The sequence below is a fragment of the Typopeltis vanoorti genome, chromosome 4 (assembly GCF_054136105.1).
Source record: "Typopeltis vanoorti isolate ZY-2024b chromosome 4, IOZ_Tvanoo_1.0, whole genome shotgun sequence".
Taxonomy (NCBI): domain Eukaryota; kingdom Metazoa; phylum Arthropoda; class Arachnida; order Uropygi; family Thelyphonidae; genus Typopeltis; species Typopeltis vanoorti.
The window spans coordinates 139,284,428-139,302,945 of NC_143552.1; the positions used below are offsets into that span (position 1 = coordinate 139,284,428).

At 35.0% G+C, this 18,518-nt stretch overlaps 1 protein-coding gene across 1 annotated transcript in view; it reads right to left on the bottom strand.

Annotated features, from left to right (window-relative positions):
* Positions 1-1,615: 1,615 nt before the first annotated feature.
* Positions 1,616-18,518, bottom strand: part of LOC150107715 (uncharacterized) — a 74,923-nt gene continuing 58,020 nt past the window's right edge. Inside the window, exon 6 of the mRNA XM_090391485.1 lies at positions 1,616-3,008. Coding sequence (XP_090247611.1) covers positions 2,967-3,008 — 42 coding nt within the window. The 3' untranslated portion in view covers positions 1,616-2,966. The remainder of the gene's footprint in view (positions 3,009-18,518) is intronic.

The window sequence follows — 18,518 nt, forward strand, 5'->3', positions numbered from 1 at the left end:
ATCCCCAACAAGGACCAACTTTTCCTTTTTCATTGTGTCAGTTTCTTTTTCTAAAGCATCAAAAAATTCCTCCACTTCTACCTTAGTAGAACCTTCTGTGGGACCATAGGCACAAATAAGTCTCATTGTCCAATTTCCCATTCTGATATTTGCCCACATCACTCTACTTGTGACTGCCTGCCATTCAAGAAGATTAGCCTCGTATTTTGTGTTGAATACTATGGCTATTCCTTCTTTTCCTTGATTGTCAATGCCTGAATATAACATTTTGTATTTATTGCTCAGAAAGATCTCGCCAGTTTTTGTCTTTTTTGTTTCAGTCACCTCTATTATGTCGATCTGGTACTTATCTAATTCCTCAGCTAGCTCCATTTCTTTGTCATTCAGGCTTCTTATGTTGATAGTACCGATCTTTAAATCTGGTGATGTTGAGTTCGGATGTGCTTTCAGATTTGTTCCAGTAGCTGACTCTTCGCTGTTCGCCCTGGTTCCCTGGCGAAAACAACAGGAGCCTTGTTTAACCGGGCAATGCCCCAGCCGGCATGAAATTTTGTCATGTTGTACCATCATTTTCTACATTGTTTTAAGCCAATAAGAATACAATTTTGGTTGGCTAAATCCCAAATTGCCAGCCCATCCTCGTTCGTTCAGTATCCAGGTAGATACCCAACAGGGTGCACGACGAGAAGGTGAGGATTGGTCATTAGGTCAGAAGCCCTGGTCGGTTCTCTGCATTCCTTTAAAGGCTATGTGGAGATCTCCTCTCTGTTATACAGCTTTGACCTTTAAGCACTCCCTCAACCTAAAGTTACTTTTATAAAATGATGCTGCTCAAGTACATGTTCTAAAGTATACATTGAAATCAAATTTAACTCATCCTTCATATGTTTTAAAACCAGTAAAATCATTTTATGATTATTACAAAACTGTCTCTTTTTTCTTTTTTTAAATGTAAGTCAACGATAAAAGATTTGCCTTACAAATACTGAAGAACGCATGAGTGTCCTGATATGCAGAACAGTTTTCACAAAAATTTAGAAGCAAGCAAAACACCCCACTGTGACTGGACCACTCTCTCTCTCTTTAAAGTGTGATAAATACTTTTAAGGGACAATATGCTTTGATGATCTTAGTATCTTAGTTCCCCCCCCCTCCCACACACACCAACACACACATATTTCTACATTTACTATAAATTAAAGATGCCAAGAAATTATATTCTTGGTTTAATCCTGTGTTGAAGTGTAAGCATACTTTCACGTACAATTACTAATTACTCGCACTCAATAACTTCGTGCTTGCGCTTTCCCAGAAAACACTGCAAACTTCTTATGGGTTAAAAAAATTATTTTCATATAACCAGAAACTATTAGAAAGCATAGAACAATGGAAACCTCAATCCCCATGGTACACAAAGTAAGTGCATCATTTCATCCAGCTAAATAAAGAAATAGCAAATTACTTTTGACACTACTTCCTAAATCATTCATAAAATTACTTGTACTGTTTAGCAAAACAGTACAAATGATTTTTTTACATATTTCTTCAAGTACTGTTTTTATATTTTAAATTCAAATTAATGGTCTCACAATGATATAATGAATGGCTAAAAATGTTTCATTAAAAATTAATTTATTTTTTACCATTTCCTAATATGGTTTACAATAAGAAAACTGGGCTTTGTGTTCCAACAAGTCCAGTTAATGGAAGAAATATACAAACCCAGTGAAGGGTTAAAAGCTTACAGTTAAAACATTCATGAAACATGAGAACATTTTTCAATTCACAAATTCCAATCACAAGAATGGTACCAAGAAGGTTGCAAGCAAAAAAGAATATAACAATAAATAAATTTTAATACAGCTGCATCACTAACTTAGCATTCATTCTGAAGCACATCACTTTCATAAAATAAAGTAGCCAGTATAGTAACTGTGGAGAGTTCTAAATTTCATCTGCTGAAATCAATCGGCATTACAAAATAGGTATAAGTTTTAAAACGAGCATGATAAACTGTCCTATATCTTTATTGAACTCGGAAGCTGATGACCAGAGCAAATAACATAATCAAGAAAATTAAATCAATATAAAAATTTCCTTTCAGTATGGAATGTATAAAATATGAAATTTATGAGCTATATTTTTGGTTATATTACCGGGTATACTTAATCCTAGGTGTAATAGCTACACGTACCCTAATTCGCAACTAAAATCTCACTTATATACAATAATGCAAAATAGAATAAAAAACTATATTTTTCCCCAATTTACATTAACCTAAAACTACAAGCAATCAGATAGGAGATATTACAGTTTATCTGTACAGTGCATTTTTGCACTACAGTATACCTTCACTTGTATGTCCCCTAATCACAGATAATACAAAAATCAATGTTTCTTGACCATGCAAGTTTTATGCTATATATATACAGACAAGTAATGTTTGAATTTTCTAATAAACTTGTCAATTTCATTCTATTTCCTATAAGCAATATCAAAAGTTCTTATTTTTTACATATCAAGCAAGATATTTTAATACAGCAAAAACAAGCAAATATACAACAAATTCACTTATAATTTCATTTTCGACACCAATATGTTCATGTGCTATTTTCATTGATTAATTATAAACAAACAAAACAAAAAAACTACATCAATACCAATCAAACTAGATGCTGCATTTAGCATGCCTTATATTACCTACCCCCTCCCCCTCTTTAATGTATATGAAATAAGCCTAACCATATAAATACCATTTTTTTTTTCCATACATAAAAATTCAACAAAATATCACACAGTTCCAAACATTATCTTAGTACAGCATATTAATTTATCACAGAAATGCATAACATTCTGTAAAAACAAATATATATCAACAAGCACCCGTTATATTAAAAAAATTAACCTGGCATGATTATCTGAAGTGTGTACAATACTGGTCCCACTATATCGTTAATACAGTAGAATCATATAGCAGGTGGTGGAGCAATGTCAGGATCAAGTGGTAGCTGCAGAAAGAAAAAAAAAAAAAATTAAGAGAATCAACAACTCATTTTACAAATAACCAAACATTAGAAATTTAAAATATCAGACTGAATATATAAATACACCTACAATTTAGTGCAGCGTTTCCCAAATGGTGCGTCAGACCCGGCGCCAGGTCACGGGTTTTCTTTTTTTTTCACGAAACTCTAAAATACAGTAAATAGCACTTAATTGGGACTAATGAATAAATAATTTAATTAATAGAGACGAAAAAAAACGCTCCGTCCATGTTGCCATTTCACAGTCTCTTTGTTTGCGGTAAAGTAGCTCAACTAATGGCGAGGCTGCGCAGCGCAAACCGTGCCACCAGCCGAATTGTTTGGTGGTCTGGCGTTTGTTTTACTCACCCACCATGCACTCACTCTGCTTGTTCAGGTTGAGTTAAGCATTAAGAGAAAGCATATTTTATCGTATTTACTGATTACGCGATCCTTGCCCGGTGAGTTCAGCTGAACAACCGTAATTATTATAATTGTTTCTAAATAATTTATTTCATTCTTTCTTCATCTAGCTTGTCATTACCCATTTAACAATGGATAAATGGGTAATAAAACAACAAACAAACACTGTGCAGTTACGAACTCTTCGATTAGCACCAATGAACAATCGAGTGACATGCAGCCGGGCATGAGTTGAGAACAGCACTAACAAAACAGCTGCACAATGTGTTGTCTACTACTCTTACAAAAAAGAAGATGTACAGTATTCTGAGAATTACATACAATTCGGTTTCATCAAGGGTGCTGATGACAAACCATTATAAGTTATTTGTTGTGCGGCACTTTCAAACGAGTCCATGAGACCTTCAAAGTTGAAGTGACATTTGGAATTGAAACATCCGAACTACCATAATAAGCCAATAGATTTCTTTATAAATAAAAAGAGAGAACTAATAGCTACCAAGAAGACCATGTCTTCGAATTTTTCTCAGGGAGCTCAGTCTGAAAACCTCGTAATGGCTTCTTATGAAATATCAAAATTAATTGCTGAAACCGGTTATCCTCACACAGTTGCTGAGAAATTAAAAGTTCCAGCAATGAAAATGTTAGAATCTCGAATATGTGATAAAAAAACAGGAGAGTCAAGTAAATATGGCGACACGCTATCAAAAAACACAGTGAAGCATAGAATCATGGAGATGGCAGATAATATCAAAGAAACTGTGCAATTTTTTTTTCCTTGCAAGTCGATGAAAGTAGACATATCAGACAATGCCAATTTAATGTGTTTTGTGGGATATGATTGTGACAATACAACTTGCACAGAATTTCTTTTTTGTAAACCTCTGATAACAAGAACCACAGCTGAAAAAAAATTTTAATTTGATTGCAAATTACATCAATTAAAAGGGCATTGAATGGAAGAAATGTGTGGGACTGAGCAGCAATGGAGCCCGTGCAATGGCAGGTACATGTACTGGACTTTTTACGAAGATCAAAGCCATAGCGCTAGACTGTGTATGGGTGCATTGTAGCATTCACAGAAAAGCATTGGGCGTCAAAAGAATGCCTTTAAATGCAACTATGCAAGAGTGTGTACAATTTATAAACTATAAAATCTCGTCCATTGAATTCAAGAATATTCAATGGACGAGATGTTATAAAGTTTATAAATTATACAACATCCCCCAACAGCTAGGGATATAATATTTGAATTCAAAAACAGTTTTCATGATGTCAATTGGTTAATGAAGGTTGCCTACCTTTGTGACATTTTTGATTTTTTGAATAATTTAAATCTGACATTACAAGGTAGCAATGTAACTGTATTTAAAGTGCAAGAGAAGGTGGAAGCTGCAACAAAAAAATCAATTTGTGGTCCCGTCATGTGGAAGCAGGGAATTATAAATCTTTTACAAAACTAACAGAATTACAGAAATACAAAGCAAGAAAGCATGGATAAGGAACCCTTTTACAGTGAACGCAGAATCTGAGATAGAATTGCTGGATTCAGATATCGAATCTATAATTGAACTGTCATGTGATAAGGCACTCAAAGACAACCACTGATGGATTTTTGGCTGTCTTGCTGTTAGGAGATCCCAGTTTTAGCAGAAAAAGCGATAAAATTTCTAATGCCTTTTGTCACAACCTGTGAAACAGGCTTTTCAACACTGGTTTTTCCAAAATATAAATATAGAAACCGATTGGAAGTCGAACCAGATTTAAGTATAAAGTTATCTTTTCCTCCAAACCTGAAGTTTCTAGTTAAGAAACAACGGCATCGCACTTCTCATTAATAAATTACTTGGCTTCAGTTTAATTTCTTTATATTTTTGTAAGAGTAAATGCTTCTTTATTATAATAATAATAAATGATTTACCTATTGGCGATAAAAAATTTTAGTGGGTCATGAAGATGAAGTATTAAAATAACTGGGCCACGGAAAAAAAAAGTTTGACAAACCTTGATTTAGTGGATCTGTCTACACAGCAAGCTGCTGCTGCTACTCCCACACACACACCCGCCTCACACACAATCCACAGTATTTGACAAACTAGCTGTGAATCAATGCACAAATGGAGGCAAAAAAAATTTTTTTGAATTTCAAAAAATTCAAATAAACCCAGGTTAAAGTGGATAGAGCATAGATGCTTCCAAGCAATGCCACTCCTCACCCTCAAATATATTATATTAGAATCATATACAGTGAAGCCCAGTTAATTAGGCCACATCAGGAATAGCATAATTTGGCCAAATTAAGCTGCCTTGATTATACAAAGTTACATGTAAATAATTTAAAAGGTGTACACATAATACAAAAGACAAGTTTTTCATTTATTGAGTAGCAAAATTATTGGCATATAAACAATTTGATTTAATTAAAGTAAAATGTTTGTTAAAAAAATAATTTCATTTATACATGTATTAAACATGTATGCAGTTCTTAATAGGTATCTAGTGAAGATATAGCACTGCCTTCATTGCCTTACTGCATGAAACAGAATCATAATTCAGCAATAATTTTTCCAAAGTCCTCAGTAGCCACCTGTTCAAGCTTGGGAGTGTCCTCATCACTTTCTTGTTCTTCCAATGTCCTCTAATGTTTCTGCAATTTCTTCTACAATTTAACCTCAAAATCTTTGTTTTCAATATGGTATTGTAGACTTGTTAATCAGTGTAAAACTCTTCATAGTTCCTGATATTCATGACTAATGCTTGTAGATAAGCTTATAAGTTGGTAACACATGACTATTAAATTATTTCAGGAAATTATGACGTATACTAAATATTAATTAAAAGAAAAGTAATCAATACTTCCTATATTTTGGCAATGTCACATCACCATCTTCATGGGAACATAAAACTATGACACATGCATGCAGGCACTAACAATGAGCAAATGAAAGCAGAAGAGAGAAACTAGTGTTATTCCTAGAGTCCTAAAGGCAGTGGTGAGCTATAAGGGGCTCGCACGAGCCCTTTGTTAAATTTTTCTCAAATTTGCGAGCTCCTTGTTTAATAATCTTGTAGAACTAGAAAATACTACCATGGAATGTATACATGCTACTATAATTGCACTTTAAATTCATATGGATTTTCTGATAACTATATAAAAAATCATTTCATTGCATAATGTTATGAAACAAATCAGGTGTTGCAATCAAACTTCTACAAAAATTTTCCAACGTTGTGATTTGGCATTGCGCTCATCGTTTACATTTAGCATTAGACGATTTGATAAAAAACATTAAAGAAATAAATCATTTTGAAATATTTATGGATAAATTATATGCTTTTTATCATCAATCGCCAAACTGCAAATTAATTGCAGTTTATGAACGGCTCTTGCTTTGTGGAGAAATTACTCAGCTTTATGCAAGCATTGCATCGAACGATAAATATAAGGGCTTTTTAAACAGACTTCTCAATTTGGAATTTTTAAAAGATCTAGCATTAATGATTGATATTCTACAGGAATTATCATATCTGTCAAAAGCTCTACAAAGTCGCAATATAAGTATTATAAGGGATAAGTTAAGCTTTTTTTTTTGCTCGACGTTGCAAGCCCTTTGTTAAAATTTCCATAGCTCACCACTGCCTAAAGGTGCCCTACAGTGGGCTATATTGGACCACGACCTTTGGACGATTCTCTACGATGTTTCATGTGCTTCGGCAGAGAAAGAATTTAAAAAAATATGTTGGCACAAAAATTTGAAAAAGAACTCTATCTCTGAGCCAAAGGAGAACAAAGCTCTACAAGAAATGAAGAACAACAAAGAAATAGTAATCACCAAAGTGAATAATGGAAATGCACTGTGGTTCTCAACCAAACAGACTATATAGGTAAGCTTAATGCTTTGTTAGATCGGTCTACCTACCTCCCTATTGAATATGATCCCACCAGCTCCCAAATTAGAACACTCCAAAGGCTCCCTAAGAGGGTTACTGCTTGTCCTGTGGAAGTCACTAACAAACTGAAACCTTTTAACTCTAGACACCCCCCCCCAATTTATGGACTTCCAAAAATACATAAACAAAATGTGCCATTAAGTCCCATAGTGGATGACAGTGATTCCCCCACATACAAATTAGCCCAGCATTTAGCCAAAGCACTCAACACACACTATATTGGCAACACACCACCATCACACACAAAAAAACTCAGCCCACTTCAAAGCCAGTATAGAAAACCTCTCACTCCAGCACACTGACTTAATGGTCAGTTTTTGACATCTCCTCTCTATTCACAAATCCCACTCAAGGATACCTTAGGGCTGTGGTTCTTAACCGGTGTTCCGCGAACTGGTTACAAGTGTTCCGCCAGAGAAAGATGTCACATGACACAGTTCTGAGTGTAATTTGTTACTCTGATCCTAACAATTGAAGACTGATTTGCGCATTGACTTCTAAACCAAGAGAATATCATTTATAGGTCAATAGCAGGCTCAGATTTACTATCCTTACAGAGAATCCCTAGTTTCAAAAACATTATTGACAATATTGAAACCTGTACTAGACCAAGTTGTAAATATGGTAAATTACATCAAGTCAAAACATTTAAAAGCACGCCTTTTTTTTTAAAAAAAACTTTGCATATCTATGGAAGCCAAGTACGAATCTTTGCTATTGCACACTGAAATAAGATGGTTATCCAAGGATCAAGTGCCTATTCCAAATTTTAGAACTTATGAATTATTGGCTTTTTTCCAAAATGAAGGTACAGATGCTTTTGTAAAATGTCTTCAAAATGATATTTGGTGTGCTAAAATGGTACATCTATGGAAGCCAAGTACGAATCTTTGCTATTGCACACTGAAATAAGATGGTTATCCAAGGATCAAGTGCCTATTCCGAAATTTAGAACTTAAGAATGAATTATTGGCTTTTTTTCAAAATGAAGGTACAGATGCTTTTGTAAAATGTCTTCAAAATGATATTTGGTGTGCTAAAATGGTACACCAAATGGCACACTAATTACTTAAATAGCGTTAATACAAGTATCCATGGGGAAAATGAAAATAAATATTGTGACATGCACTGACAAACTGTCAGCTTTTCAGAAAAAAAGTATCTCTTCAGAAAAACTGCATATCAGAAAAAAATATAGTAGATATGTTTCCTTCGCTCCATAATAAAAATGTTGAGTGAATTATCTCCGTTATAACAGAACATTTAACAATATTGGAAGAAAAGATTTCAAGTTACTTTTCTTCCTTAAATACATACAATTATGACTGGATACGAAATTCATTTGGCACAGTTAACACATCAAGTTGTGAATTTTCGTTACAAGAAGAAGAACAATTAGTTACCTTGCCTAGGGATTGTACTCTAAAAATGAAATTCTCTGAACTTTTGAGGAATTTTGGATTTTTGTCCAAGTCGAATACCCAGCTCTCTCCACAAGAGCACTGAAAATTTTGTTACAGTTTTCGACATCGTATTTGTGTGAGCTTGGATTCTCAATATAAAAGCTAAAAAGCTTGAAAGACTTACTAATATAGATAAAGAGATGAGAGTAGCCATATCACATATTAGACCTGATATTGCTGAAATCTGCAAAAGCCAGCAAGCTCAAGTATCGCATTAAAATAAGTTTCATTTTTATAAAAGGCAACTCCATGTATATTTTTATTGTTAGTTTTATGAACCAAAGTTGTTGGTGTTCCCCAAATTTTTCTTATAATCAAAAGTGTTCTGCGACTTCAAAAAGGTTAAGAACCACTACCTTAGAGCATATCCAAGCCAAATTTCCTCCCGATATCTCAGCTCTATTTCAGTTCACAATGAACTCAGGCTATTTCATTTGGCAAGGAAAATTCTACAAACAGATAGAGCGGACAGCTCTGGGTTCACCACTCTCCCCACCCCTGGCCAATTTCTTTATGGAGAAAAAGAAGTTTTTCTTTCTGAAGAAAAAGCTTTAAACTCAGAGTCCCACAAAAATCCACTGTTTGGCTATGCTATGTTGATGATGTGTTTGCTATTTGGCTGCATGGCTCAGATACACTCCACACCTTCTTATCACAACCAACACCCCAGAATGCAGTTCAGCTTGGAAAAAGATGAAAACAACAATCTCCCTTTCTCAGACACTCTGATTATTCGCCAGCCTGATGGATCCATGGCTTTCTCTGTTTACAAACCAACCAATACAGGCAGATAAATTTGCCAACAATCTCACTCCTAACAACAATATGGCATTATAAAAACCCTATATAACAGGACAAAATTAATCTGTTCAGATGACTTGCCCTAATCACTGAACTAAACCACATCCTTAACACGTTCTTAGCCAATGGCTACAACCCCCAAAAAATATTAAACCAGTTAACGCCACCCCCCTCCATCATAAAGATTACTAAATCCATTACCATTCCCTATATCAGGAGCACCTCTGAAAAGTTAACCAAAATCTTAAAAACATATGACCTGACTTCCTGTTACAAACCATATAAGAAATTGGCATCCCTTATCTGCTCCACCAAAGACCAGCCACTTCTAGACCTATTTGAAGTATACTATGTCCCATGCAGCTGTAAACTCTCCTGCTATGCCCAAACAGGCAGGACAGCTAATGTCAGGATATCAGAGCACAAAGACTAATCCAGTTTCACCAATACAGCCACTCTGGGCATGCTGACCATGCTCTGGATAACCGCCACAGAGTACACTGGAAGAAAGCCACTTGACTAAACCGTAGCAAATTTAAATATGAAAGATTGTTCATGGAATCAGCCTCAGCTGTAAAACATTTTCCAAACCTCAACAAATTTCAGTACATGAGACTGCCCCAAATTTGGGAAGCTTGCATCATGAGAACATCAGCCCAACAGCCAAGACAACCCAATATAGCCCACTAGGGAGCACCTTTAGGACTCTAGGAACGTTAATTTCTCTCTTCTGCTTCATTAGCTTGTTGTTAGTGCCTGTGTGCACTTCATAATTTTATGTTCCCATGAAGATGGCAATGTGACAATACTTCCAAAATATAGGAAGTATTGATTAAAGTTTTCTTTTAATTAATATTTAGTATACATTGTAATTTCCTGAAATAATTTAATATTAATGACTAATGGACATATCTGGCATACCCATAAATGAATAGTCATCCCTTGACTTACGTCCGGGTTCCGTTCCATCCGGCAGGATGCGAGTTGAATGAGACGTAAGTCGATACATTAAATCAACAGAGTTATAGGCAGGGCTGGCAGAAGTGGGCATGCAGAGCATGCGGGCGCCTCCACCGGGGGCACAGTTCATAAGTTCATTTTTAAGAAACACAATTTTTATGATAAAAACAAAAAATTCTTAGGATGATCAATATTAAAATAAATAAGGCCAGATACACCGAATAAAAATTTTAAAAAATTGTATATTGCCACCTCTTTGATCAGCCGGCTGTTTACAATTTTGCAGCGAGAGCAGGCTAAATCCTTGCCTGCAGATTGTTGTGTCTACTGCAGTCTATCTAAAGTGAAATGGAGAACATATTTTATGTGCAGAAACAAATTTTCCTACAAAACATTTGTTGCTAGTTAACCAGTCATATGGTACACATCTCAGTAGGCTACTGATAGTAGCGCAGTACGGACTATTATTTTGTCTCTGTGTTGTGTTGTGTAATAATTTCTTGTGGGTATAAAATAGAAATGGAATCAAAAATTTAAAAAAAAAGTTATCCGATGTACAAAATCGTAAGCATCATGCTGCGAAAGAAGCAGACATTAAGAAACAAACTGGAGCTCTTAATAAATTTGTTAAATATTAAAATATTCGCATACAGATTGTAACCAACTTGATACATCAGAAATCACAGTTGAAGAACCGTGCACATCATCCAGTTTGCATGAAAGTACTATTACTACTATTGAAGAAGATAACAAGATGCATAATTTAAGCGAAAAACAGTGAGGAGAAGATTTAGTTGTAGTTGACCGCAAACTAACACATTGTTAGTCTCTGTAAATTTAGAAGATCCAGGTGAATGGGGAAATATTGGTGAAAAATTACGAGTTGTTTTAATTGAAATGGGGTCGTTCAAAAGAAAAATATAATATATCCCAGAGATACATATCATAAATTTGGGGCCCACGTATTATAATAGAAAAATGGAAAACGGGGAGCTCGTGCCAAGAACATGGCTCATTTATTACGAAACTTTAAATTCTGTTTTTTGCTTTTGTTGCAAACTTTTCGCACCTACTGAATCAAGTAGTCTTGTAGAAGGTTATAACGATTGGAGAAATGTAAGTACAACTTTGCATTGACATGAGACTAGTTTAACTCACCTGAAAAATTTCTTAAAATGGAAGGAACTTGATAAAAATTTAAAAAACAAAACTACTATTGATTGCCAGACTCAAAGCATGTATGAAAGGGAAAAGAAACATTGGAAGAGTGTTTTTTTTTAGAATGCTTGATTGAAATTATAAAATTCCTTGGTAGCCAAAATTTAGCTTTTCGCAGATCATCTGATAAATTATACGAAAGGAATAAAGGCAATATTTTAAAATTAGTCAAACTGTTTGGCAAGTTTGATCCCGTTATGGAAAATCATGTTGAAAGGGCCCTACAACAAAACAATAGAGTACACTATTTGAGTAAAGACAGTCAAAATGAAATATTGGAAACTTTAAGTAACGCAATCAGGGATACAATTTTATTATGAATTCGAATATCTAAATATTATTTCATAATTTTAGACTGCACACCTGATGCAAGTAAAACAGAACAAATGACCAATATTATTCGCTTTGTTTCCTGTGACAATGGAATTGTCAAGATCAGGGAAAACTTTTTAGGTTTTGCAGATATATCCGATTCCTCAGGATGTGGTTTATGTGCAACAATAATGGAACAACTGGAAAAATGGAACATTCCCATTGAAGATATTATGTTGGAGGTTTAATGGATTTTTTACAACACTCAAAAAGAATTAAATTAGAATTTAATACTCCTATATTTCGTCCTAGTCACTAGGACATCTACGGGGATTACAAAAACTTACAATACTAAGCCCAACCACGTGGGTGACACTAAAGTCCTATCTAGGTGGAGCGCCCTCTAAGGGTGGTAGTAGGTGGCCTAGAATGTAAGGTGGGACCTCTGGTGATGAGTGTTTCCCAAATCTTCGGAAGCTTAATGCAACCGTATTTGTTAAGATTTGGTTGGTTTCTGAGAGCTGCTGCTGCTGCTTCTAAGAAAAGTCTCTCTTTCTTGAATTTGCTGTGGTGGAGCATGGTGGTTTTCTTCCATGATACTCTGTGGGTGGTGTCCAAACTTTATCTCTCTTAGATAACGTTTTCCCCTCTGACATCTTAGATCTCTTTTCCTTTGCCATCAACTCTGGATATTTCTCTTGGAATAAAAAAATCTACAAGCAGATAGAAGGAACCGCTATGGGTTCCCCCCTCTCACCCCCCCTTGCCAATTTCTATATGGAAGATTTCGAAAAACGAGCCATAGACTCAGCCTCACTCAAACCTTCTATCTGGCTAAGATATGTAGATGATGTGTTCTCCATTTGGCCTCATGGCCCAGACACGTTAGACTCCTTCCTCGGTCATCTCAATAGCCTACATCCAAGAATCCAGTTTACTATGGAAAAGGAAAAGAACAATTGTTTACCCTTCCTAGACACCTTAGTCACGCGCCTGCCCAATGATACACTTGCCTTCACTGTATACAGAAAACCCACACACACAGGTAGATACATTCACAAACTCTCCCACCACCACCCCTCACAACAATATGGCATCATTAAAACCCTTACCAAGAGAGCCCCATAATCTTTGTTCCAGTGGAACCGCCCTCACTACTGAGCTTAACCACATACACAGAACTTTCCTCTCCAATGGCTACAGTGAACACAGTATCAAAAAAATAATCAATTCCTCCCCCATTCCCCGTCCCTCTCGTCAACAAGAATTTAAAAATGCCATCACCATACCCTACATCCGAGGCACTTCGGAAAAAATAGCCAAGATACTAAAAAAGTATAACCTACACACAGCATATAAGCCCTACCGCAAACTTGCTACCCTTATCCATTCTACGAAAGATCAGCTCCCTCCTCTCTCTCTGCCTGGAGTTTACAAAGTACCCTGTTCCTGTAAGCTTGCGTACTTTGGACAGACAGGCAGATCAGCATCCATCTGCCTGGAGGAACACAAGTTGTACATCGTTAAACACAACTATGGCCATTCAGGCTTGGCTGACCATGTTTTGGACGCCACCCACAGAGTATCATGGAAGAAAATCACCATGCTCCACCACAGCAAATTCAAGAAAGAGAGACTTTTCTTAGAAGCAGCAGCAGCTCTCAGAAACCAACCAAATCTTAACAAATACGGTTGCATTAAGCTTCCGAAGATTTGGGAAACACTCATCACCAGAGGTCCCACCTTACATTCTAGGCCACCTACTACCACCCTTAGAGGGCGCTCCACCTAGATAGTACTTTAGTGTCACCCACGTGGTTGGGCTTAGTATTGTAAGTTTTTGTGTGCATGTTACATTAATTGTTTTTGTAATCCCCGTAGATCCTAGTGACTAGGACGAAATATAGGAGTATTAAATTCTAATTTAATTCTTTTTGAGTGTTGTAAAAAATCCATTAAACCTCCAACATAATGTCCTCACAGCACTTAAGCCTCTACACAACAAAAACCATTGAAGATATGCGAGGTCAAGGGTATGACAATGGAGCAAATATGAAAAGGAAAAATATGGGCTCCAAAATTTGCTTTTGAATAAAAATCCTCGAGCTTTTTACCTGTCATGTGCTGCTCATACTCTAAATTTAATCATTAACGATGCAGCCAAAGTGAATGCAGATACAATTAGTTTCTTTGCAATTATTCAAAGAATGAAAAGAAATATACAATTTCTTTTCATTCTCTTACAAACGTTGGACAATCCTTTTAAAGTTCGCAAAAAAATTTAACATTGAAACAGCCATCAGAAACGCGATGGGAAAGTAAAATTAATGCAATTTTATGCCCTCTACGATATCAGTTAGGAGAAATTTACAATGCAGTTTTTGAAATTTTAAATAATGAAAATTTTAATAAAGAAACTCAGCATGAAGCACAAGCATTATATGCTAAAATAAAAGATTACGAATTTATTTGCTCTCTTATAACATAATTTACTTAACAGAATAAACCCTGTGAGTAAAATGCTTCAAGACAAAAATATGAACATTACACTTGCTTTAGAATCTATCGAAAACTTAAAAATATTCTTACAAGAGTATCGATCAGATACAAATTTTAAAGAAGTTCTAAAAACGGCAAAAGAACTGAGTGAAAAGGTGGATGGAGAACAAGAATTTAAAATTGGTACGGAAGTTCGACTACGAGCATCATGATGAAACGTCACAATCGCCAGAAGATAAATTTAGAGTGAATGTGTTTTATACACTTCTAGACGTTGCAATGTATTCGTTAATAGAATGTTTTGAACAACTAAAAACAGATTATGATAATTTCAATTTCTTGTATAGATTACTACAAATTAATAACGAAGATTTATGAAAAAATTGTGACGATTTAGAGATTCTCTTGAAGGATGGCGACAATAAAGACGTAAATGCAATAGAACTATATGACAAGTTATGTGCTTTCCGGGATATTTTTCGGAAGGATAATTTAAATATTCAAAACCCTTTCAATATTCTTAATTTTATTGTGTCCAATAATTTATCTTTCCCTAACTTTTCAATTGCTTTAAGAATACTATTAACCTTACCTGTTAGTGTAGTGAGCGGTAAATGTTCTTTTTCCAGGTTGAAATTGATTAAAACCTACTTAAGAACAAGTATGTCACAAAAAAGACTTGTTAGTTTGGCGTTAATAGACATTAAGACCATTATTTCTAATTTTGCGAATATGAAATTCAAAAACCCTAAAATTTTAATAAAAAAATTGAGTATATTTATATAATTTAATTTATTTTCTGTTATTCTGTAAAGATGTTATTTTTTAAATACTTATATTAAATGTTCTAATTATTTCTGAATTATTTTCTTATTTTCTCATCTATCTTGAGTTTCTTTTATTTTCCTAAAAGATAGTTCCACTTATAAAAATTATTTAAAATTTTTTACAAGTTACTAAGAATTTAGTAACTTGTAAAATGCAAGAATTTTTTAAACTTTAGTTGAAATAAATTTTAACTTTAATTAAACTTCATTTAAATTTTGTTAGCGATTTGGGTCGGTGAGAAGGATGTAATCCCTGTATCATTATATTCAATGATTAAAGTGAAGTGGCTTTATCAAAATTTGCTTTAACTTTTGAGAATTTTTTGAATATTGGGGTTTTTAACGATTATCCTGCCTAGTCAACACTCCCAGTTCGTTACATTTAGCGAACCAATGTGTGGCTGTTCTGTCAAAATTTATTTAAGAAATTTCAAATAATTTAAATTTTTATTATTGTAAAAGAACCAGACATGCCTGGATCATCACAGGGGTGCTCAGATAGAAATTGCATGCAGGTGGGAAAGACCCTAGTGCCGGTTCTGGTTATAGGGGTAGGGACTTAACTGTAATAAGTATACTGTTATTTTCATTTTTAAAATTATAAAATGAAAATGACAGTATACTTATTACAAAACCTTATTATAAAACTGTACTGTGTGTTACTGCCACTATAAAACAGGAGAATAATCACCCAAATCTTCCTCCACAATCACATCTTCATTACCTTCCCTGTGTGAATCAGGCAGTGGCTCTTCTGGTGTAACCTTTGTTTTTTTTTTGATGAAAATGTCCAATGTGCTTGCTTATTCCTCTTCTTTTAATCATAAATTTGTTCATAGCAAGCAAGTGCATCATGTACTTTCGTTTCTATTATTAAATAGCATTGAACATTGGAGTCCATGTCTTCAGCCATTTTGAGAATTTCGCTAACTGGAAAGAACATTTCGGCAAGATCCTTCACGGTAAATTTTTTAATTTCCTCTCCTGCTTTTCTTCTCTTCCTTTCTCGTTTTTCCTCTTCTGCAACACTTATTCCTCCAGTTTGACCAATTCTTCGTTGGTCAACTCTTCAGAGGAACTTTCTATGAGTTGAATTATGTCGTAATCATTCACTTCAAGATTCAAATTGTTTGCTAGGCCCACTAGTACAAACTTCCAAAATATGCACAAACTTTTTTAATGTCTTTTTCCATATGCCACTCATACACTGAGAGGTCACTTCATCCCAAGCCACAGCAATATTTTTAATAGCATGATAAATATTGAATGTTTTCTAGAATTGCATGAGTCTGGTCATTTCCTTCAGTAGCAGAAATGGCTTGTGAGAAAGTTCTCCTTAGATAATAAGCCTTAAACATTGCAAGAACTCCCTGGTTCATTGGTTGGATCAACGAAGTAGTGCTTGGTGGAAGAAACATGACCTTGAAGATCACCACTACAAGACAGATGACCTGGAGCATTATCTAGAATTAATAAAATTTTAAATTCTACATTTTCTTTCACACAATAGTTTTTTGTTTCACTCACATAACAGTTGATTAAGGCATCCGCAAACAATTTTTGAGTCATCTATGATTTCTTATTGCTCCAATAATGAACTGGGAGTATGCTTCTTAATGTTTTCACGGGCATTAAGAGCTTTGAAACTAGGTACAGATTTTAGCTTTTTTTGTGGATGAATGTCCGCTCGGGCATTTTTTTTCCCGAAACAAGGACATCTCATCCATATTAAATATTTGCAGTAGCAAATAATTTTCCTCTGTAATAATTTTTCCAATTTTTCAACAAAGTCCTTGGCAGCCTTCTCAGCACTTGCAGATTCCCATACATTTTCACATTATGCAGTGCAAAACGCTGCTTGAATCTGATGAACCAACTGGAAGAAGTGCTGAATTCGTAGTCATAATCGGGTTTTGCTGTCTCCTTCATGTTGAAGATACTTGTTGTCTTAGCGGTTATAGTCACAGTGCTAAGGGGTGCGTGCTTTTGGTTCAGGTCTTATATCTATGATGCAAGTAGCTTTTCCATATCACCGATAGGACCTTGTCACTGCTTCATCACTATCATCGATTTAATGGGAGCAGATCTTTTCACAGCCTCTACGATTTTATCGTTATTTTTCAAAATGGTCATCATTGTAGAATGAGACCATCCGAAGGCATGTGTGATCACACTGACGGGCTTACCAGCTTCATGTTGCTTTATAACTTGTAACTTCATTTCGAGATCAATTGCTCACTTCTTTTTCTGCGATTCTTCACTAGGTTTTTTTATTGTGCCTGTAGGGTCCATGTTGCACAAAACATTGCAAAATATTTAATGATAAATACACAAATAGCCTATTTCTCAAACACAAAATCAACAGAGGAACTGTTGAGGACACATGCCGACTGAGGCTGCCGCTAAAAGCACTGTTGCCACTGTGCATGCTTTACCTTACGCTCTCTTGCATCTTGTTCGAAAGTATAGCCAAAAAGGTTATTTATTCCCTTATGGGATCACGGATGTATCTTTGAAAGGATGTAAGTCGAGGGATGACTGTACTTAAAATCGCAGTGAAAAAAAAAATTGTGAATGGATGGTCTTGTTACTTATTCCTCGCTAACTATTGGACATAAATGGTATTGCTTGTAAAAGATTTAAGTTTTGCACCGACTCCTTAGCAACTGTTAAGAACCAGCAAAATGTTTTTGATTTCCATTGTGATTCTGTCCTAACTCATAAGCCAATTCTTAAAAAAAATCAGATATCATCCATGCAATTTTGTTGGTACAGTACTGAACTAGTAAACTTCCATTCTAATCCCTTTAACGCATAAAGGCCCTTTTTCCAATAACTAACAGCTTTCATTTACCAGTTCCTGACATATCTGAATACCATAATACTATTACACAAACCACTGCTCTTTTTTGTTTGATACAAACAATGTAGCATTTCATAACACAGGGAACCATCAAATGGCAGGATAAAATAGCTTAGTTTCATCAGCATTGTAGATATCATTAGCACTAATTTTTTTGAACCAAGATTACTTCACCTCG